Genomic DNA, 6257 nt, shown 5'->3' on the forward strand with positions numbered 1-6257 from the left:
AATAAAAGCACTGCAAGTGGGTGGCAGCCAAACGTGGGGACACATGAGGTCTCCCCGGGTGCCACTGATTTTGTGGGGAGCCTCCAGCCAGGGGAGCAGCTGCTGGGGAGAGCTGGGGCCTCAGCATCATACATGCCCATGCTCACGTGTATCCACGCTCACTCTCACACGCGTGGTCCCCCTCCCCACACTTACACGTATCCACACTCACACGCGTGCTCCCTGCCCCACGCTCACGTGTATCCACGCTCACTCTCTCATGCGTGGTTCCCCCCCACACACTTACACGTATCCACACTCACATGTGTGCTCCCTGCCCCACGCTCACTCTCACATGCCTACTCCCCTACACGCTCCTGTCTGAGCTGAGCTGACCTCAGTTGGGTTCTGCAAGCCAGGGCCTCACACTGGCCTCTTGCCCTCCACAGCCCTGAGTTCCAGGCTCCTTCAGGAGCAAGCACAGGCCCCAGGGGTGGCCTGGAAGGTCTCTCGGAAGGCAGCACAGGGTCACAGGGGTCACCGGCAGGGGCACAGGGAGGTCTCGTCACGCTGGGATTCCAGCCAGGCTGGCCTGATGCTCCTGGGGGCCCTCAGGGCCCACCCCTCTGCCCTGGCACGCTCTGCTTTCTGGGGAACCCACACTCTGGCTGAGTGGAGCCATCCCCTCCGGGTGGACAGCACCCAGCATGGCTCTGCAGCGCCTCCTCCGCGCCTGCGCAGGGCCCGTGGCCCCACTGCTCCTCGTGGTGACTCGCTGGTTAATGAGAAGCTGTGGGAGGTGCTGCCGGAGGGTGTATAAAGGTCCTGGCTGTGGCTGGGAGCCCTGGCCCCTGCTTCTGTCTGCCCCAGAGAAGAGCAACTAGATCGAGGTACTGGCCATGTCCCAGCTGGTGGAGTGCGTCCCCAACTTCTCGGAGGGGAAGAACCAGGAGGTGAGGCCCTGAGGAGCTGCTGGAGCATCCAGGGGCCGGTGGGGCAGCTGAGGCCCAGGCTGTGGAGGGGCAGTGGGCTTGGTGTGGCGTGGCCTGGCAGGGAGAAGCCACTCTCCGTGGGCCTTAAGGACGTCCTGTGGTTGGGGGGACGTGGGAGTGCCTCACCCTGGGTTAGGTGGGACAGGACGGCGGGTTGTAGGCTCTGAGGCCTGGCTGTGGCTCCAGGAGCCTTCTGGTGCTTCCGGTGGGGTTTAGGGCAGATCTCTGGGCCTCAAAGGGCCTTGTTCCCCTATTGAAAGTGCAGCCCCTAACACTGATGAAAAGGGCTGCATGGGGTCACATGAGGTTGCTCAGCATGGCCCCTGAGGCCACCCTGCCTCCACTGGAGCTAGCGTAAATGACTGAGCCCCTGCCCTGCAGCCAGCTGCTGCCACTGTCCCCACTGGACCCGAAAGGAGACAGCACAGAGGGGTCAGGCAGGCCCCCAGGTCTGGCCTCTCGCCCTCCATGGTCCTGAGGTCCAGGCTCTTCCAGGAACAAGTGCAGGCCCCATAGGCTGCCTGGAAGGCCTCCCAGAAGGCAGCGCCAGGACACAGGGGTCACTTGCAGGGGTGCAGGGAGGCCTCATCACACTGGGAACCCAGCCTCCACCAAGGCCCGGGGATGTGGAGATTTGGGGCCGAGCCCCTGCTCCCAGCTGTCCTGCCGCCTGGAAGTTTCCAGGCCCTTCTGGCCCCTCCTCTGCTCGGCGGTTGGGGGCCTGGCCCTCCGTGCCTTGTGCCTGCGGTCACCTTCTTGGTTCCCCAGGCTGTCGGGGCAGAACCTGGGGCGTTCCTCCTGGAGGCACCGCCTTATAGGGGCCGGGCTTGGGCCTCTGTGAAAGTCCCGGGGCAGCCACTGTGCAGGTGTTTGCGGGGGGAGCTCAGCTCATCGGGGGGTCCCCAAAGGCTTGGCCCACCTCCTCAGTCCACGTTTGGGTGTGGGGGTGCAGCCACCTCCAAGCTCCTTTTCCTTCTTTCAAACGGGGAGGCTGAGGTGTGGGGGCCGGGCCTGTGTCCAGGTGATTGATGCCATCTCGGGAGCCATCGCACAGACCCCGGGCTGCGTGCTGCTGGACGTGGACGCCGGCCCCTCCACCAACCGCACCGTGTACACCTTTGTGGGGCCGCCGGCGTGCGTGGTGGAGGGGGCCCTCAACGCGGCCCGCACTGCCTCCCGGCTCATTGACATGAGCAGGCACCGAGGTGAGGCTCCGGGCTCTCCCGTGGCCGCTGTGTCATGGGGTGTCGGGGCTGAGCCCTGCCCCGGTGTCCTGGGAAGGGCAGGAGGCCCAGGGCCCACGCATGGAATGTGGGGTCTAGCGGGGCTGGCTCTGGCTCTCCTCGGAGGACCCTGGAGTGTGGGGGTCACCGTCCTCCGACTGCAGGGCTGTGCTCTGGGGACCCCAGGTCGCCACGCTTCTGCAGCACTGGGCCACCTCCAAGGCTGGGTGGGGGAGGGGCCATGCCCGGGAAGGTCTGTGGCCTCTCCACCTGCCCACACGCCAGCGGGGCAGAGAGCTGGTCTTGGAGCAGGCCCTGGATGGGGGGAAGGGCTGCCCGGAAGCTGACCTGCCAACAGCCCACAAGCCAAACACCTCGGTGGCCGGGCAGGGTCAAAGGTGTGTGGACACATGGGCGCTGGCCAGGGGCTGGGCGGTGGGCTGCTCCTGGGAGGCCAGGGACGCACAGTGGCCCCTAGTGGTGGACGGACGAGAAGCTTATCTCACAGCAACCAGCCCTGGGCCCTGGAGGCAAAGGCGGGGCTGGCGTCCCCAGGGGTGGGCCCTGCCCCAGAGCCTGGTGTAGCCACAGCAAGGGACTCAGCTAGTGAGAAGAATGCTTGGGAAACACAGTGTGGATTCCCTGCTTCAGGGAGTCTCTAAGCCTGGCCGGGGCTTCCCGAGAGCTGAGCATTGTAGCCGTTAGAAAGTGATTCTTGTGACTTAGGAGAGGGAGAGGTTTATCCCAAAGATGCCAGACCACCTGCTCAGGCTGCTGCTGCTCCTGGACTGAGCAGCCCCCGACACTGGCTGGGAGGATTGCCCAGGAATATCCGTCGTCCCGGAGGGACTGATGCTGCAGCTGGGGCAGGGCTGGGAGTGCCCAGGGCTGGCCTCCTCCCTGTGCTTAGTGTGAGCAGCTAGCTGGGTGTATGGACGGGGGGCTGCCCAGGCCGGAGAGGAGAGAGGGTCTGAGAGCCCCGTGGGGCTCCCACCCACTCCCACCCCCAGCCTCCTGCTCGGCCTTGCCGTCTCTCTGCAGGGGAGCACCCCCGCATGGGGGCCCTGGATGTCTGCCCCTTCGTCCCCGTGAGGGGCGTCAGCATGGATGAGTGTGTGCTCTGTGCCCAGACCTTTGGCCAGCGGCTGGCAGAGGAGCTGGTAGTGCCAGGTGAGCGTGCCCCACCCTCCTCGCTCCCGCCCGTCTCATTGGCGCGGGTTCAGTGCCCGAAGTTCTCTGCCCTCGACAGCTCTTGCCAGGGCAGGTTGTTCCAAAAAGCCAACCTGCAGAAGTGCAGCTCCCTCAATACTGAAAGAAATGGCAGCCTCACCCGTGGCTGCGCAGGCCCGGGGCCCCTCAAACTGTACTGAGGCGCAGCTGGGCAGGCGAGCCAAGAGCCTTCTAGAGTACAATCATTTCACCTCAAGAAATCAACCTAAGCAAGAAAATGATACCAAACACACAGAGACAAACCCAGGCTAAGTACACATCCACCCCTGGGCTGTGCCACCCCAGCGCCCCCAGAAGGATCCCTGAGGCAGGGGCATACATCACTGTCACGCTGGCATGCAGGGAATACGTAACCCACGGCACAGTCACGCCGGCATACAGAGAACACGAGTTTTTCCTTTTCACTGTGGTTATATTTATGTGGTCGCTTGTGGCTCTGTTTATTATACAAGGAAGGCAGAAGCATGAGCGTCCAGTGTCACCATGTCCCACGTGTTCTATCCTAACCCTGCAATTTGACTTTTCAAGGCCCTGTGAGCTGGGGGTGGGTGGGGATGCTGGCTGAGGGTCCACGGGGATCACCAATATCCATCCGTGGCGGAGAGTGGGTACTGCCCGGGAGAGGGCATGGTGGGTCCCATCCCCAGGTTTAGACTGGAGGGAACCCCTCCACCTGGGTCCTCTAGGAACTGAGTCCTGGACCCCCTAGACTGACCCCGTGGACTGACCCCGTGGACTGACCCCTGGACTGACCCCCTGGACTGACCCCTGGACTGACCCCTGGACTGACTCCCTGGACTGACCCCCTGGACTGACCCCCTGCCAACGCCTGACCGCTGGGCTTTCCTACAGTGTACCTGTACGGCGAGGCGGCCAGGATGGACAGTCGCCGGACACTGTCGGCCATCCGGGCTGGGGAGTATGAAGCCCTCCCTAAGAAGGTGCCCCCACCCCGGCGGTTGGGCCTGGGAAGGAGGGGGACCTGCCCCTTTGTCCTGGCTGGGGCGGCTGGGCTGGGCCCCTCCTTCCTGGGACCTGGGACCCTGGTGGGACTGCTCCCTCCCGTGGGGTCATTTCACCCCAGGGTGAACTTGCCCACAGCTCGAGCAGGCCGAGGGGGCACCTGACTTTGGCCCCAGCTCCTTCGTCCCCAGCTGGGGGGCCACGGTCACGGGGGCCAGGAAGTTCCTCATTGCTTTCAACATCAACCTACTCAGCACGAAGGAGCAAGCCCACCGCATCGCCCTCAACCTTCGGGAGCAGGGCCGTGGGAAGGACCAGGTGACCCCCTCACAACCCTCACCCAGCCCCTCCACCTGCAGGAGCAGGGCGGAGGGAAGGACCAGGCGACCCCCTCACAACCCCCACCCAGCCCCTCCACCTACGGGAGCAGGGCCGAGGGAAGGACCAGGTGACCCCCTCACAACCCCCACCCAGCCCCTCCACCTGTGGGAGCAGGGCCAAGGGAAGGACTAGGTGACCCTGTTCACTGACCCCTACCTGGCCCCTCGGGAAAGGGTCAGGGGCCGAGAGCCTCAAGCAGGGCGGTCCGGGTGTGGACGGGGCACTGGCCAGACAGGGCTCAGCCTCCCCACTGCAGACAGGCCCAGCCTCAGTGTCCGCACCCTGCGGGGGCAGCACAGGTCGCCAGGTCGGCAGGTCGAGGGTGGAGTGAAGCTAGGGACGCCAACTCCAAGGGCATTTTCCATGGAAGGAGGCAGGGCTTCCTTTTGTTAAAACGTGGCAGTGTTTCCATCCTCCTGGGAAACAGCTACTTCCAGAGTCCCAGGTGCCCTCAGGGGCACCCCACATCCCTCCAGATACCTTGGGGTCCCCGACACCCCTGCAGAACTTCAGGTGCCCCCAGGCCTTTCTCCTCCAAGTCTGCACAGCAGAGGTCACCCAGTCTGAGCGTCACCCTGGCACAGATGGTGTAGACACCTAGACACAGAGGTGGAGGGACTCCCTGCCCACCTGTTCCCCACTCAGAGCCCTGGGTCCCACAGGCAGCTGAGGTCCTGGGGCCCGGCTTCCCGACCCGCAGACTCAGCACAAAAGCACAGTGACCTCCAAGTCCCTTTTTATGCCCTAGCTGAAGGCGGAGGTCAGAGCCCCCGCATGAGGAGTTGGGGACTGAGGGGACGTGTCGGGGAGCAGGAGGGATGGGAGAGCGGCTTGGGGGTCCATGGGGCCCCACCCTGCAGCATTTCCCCACATCTAGGGCAGAGCGTGGCTGGGAGGCAGGACCTGGACTGAGCGGGGCCTGCAGGGGTGGGTGTCTGGCGTCTGACCCTTGTGGTCGGTCTCTCTGTGGCAAGCGAAGTCTCTCTGCCCCTCCCTGGCCAACTCGGGGAGGGAGGGAGGAGAACCACAACACCCACCCAGGCACAGGCTCCACCCCATCCAGTTGGGGGATGCAAGCACCAGGAGAAGCTGGCAGGGCCAGGCAGGATGAGCTTCTAGCCCAGGCTGGGGAACGCTCTTCTTTTGCAGCCGGGACTTCTGAAAAAGGTTCAGGGCATGGGCTGGTACCTGGATGAGAAGAACCTGGCTCAGGTGTCCACCAACCTCCTGGACTTCGAGGTCACAGCGTTGCACACGGTCTACGAGGAGACCTGCCGAGAGGCGCGGGTGAGCTGGCCAGGGGGCAGCCACTGCTGCTGTGAGGGGCACGCAGATCCCTCCTGTGGGCAGGGCAGGGGCCCCATGTCCCCGTTCTCCAGCCAGGGCAGTTCTCAGCCTGCCTCACGTCCCCGTTCTCCAGCCAGGGCGGTTCTCAGCCTGCCCCACGTCCCCGTTCTCCAGCCAGGGCGGTTCTCAGCCTGCCCCACGT

General features: G+C 64.5%; 1 protein-coding gene across 2 annotated transcripts in view; it reads left to right on the forward strand.

Annotated features, from left to right (window-relative positions):
- The first annotated feature begins 390 nt into the window (after positions 1-390).
- Positions 391-6257, forward strand: part of FTCD (formimidoyltransferase cyclodeaminase) — a 17433-nt gene continuing 11566 nt past the window's right edge. Inside the window, exons 1-6 of one of the 2 annotated variants that reach the window (XM_017538501.2) lie at positions 391-932; positions 1993-2176; positions 3236-3364; positions 4277-4365; positions 4526-4705; positions 5918-6055. In XM_017538501.2, coding sequence (XP_017393990.1) covers positions 879-932; positions 1993-2176; positions 3236-3364; positions 4277-4365; positions 4526-4705; positions 5918-6055 — 774 coding nt within the window. In that variant the 5' untranslated portion in view covers positions 391-878. The remainder of the gene's footprint in view (positions 933-1992; positions 2177-3235; positions 3365-4276; positions 4366-4525; positions 4706-5917; positions 6056-6257) is intronic. The other variant, XM_017538503.2, reaches the window with a different exon arrangement.

This window comes from Cebus imitator, unplaced genomic scaffold, assembly GCF_001604975.1.
Source record: "Cebus imitator isolate Cc_AM_T3 unplaced genomic scaffold, Cebus_imitator-1.0 Scaffold112, whole genome shotgun sequence".
In the NCBI taxonomy this organism is placed as follows: Eukaryota; Metazoa; Chordata; class Mammalia; order Primates; family Cebidae; genus Cebus; species Cebus imitator.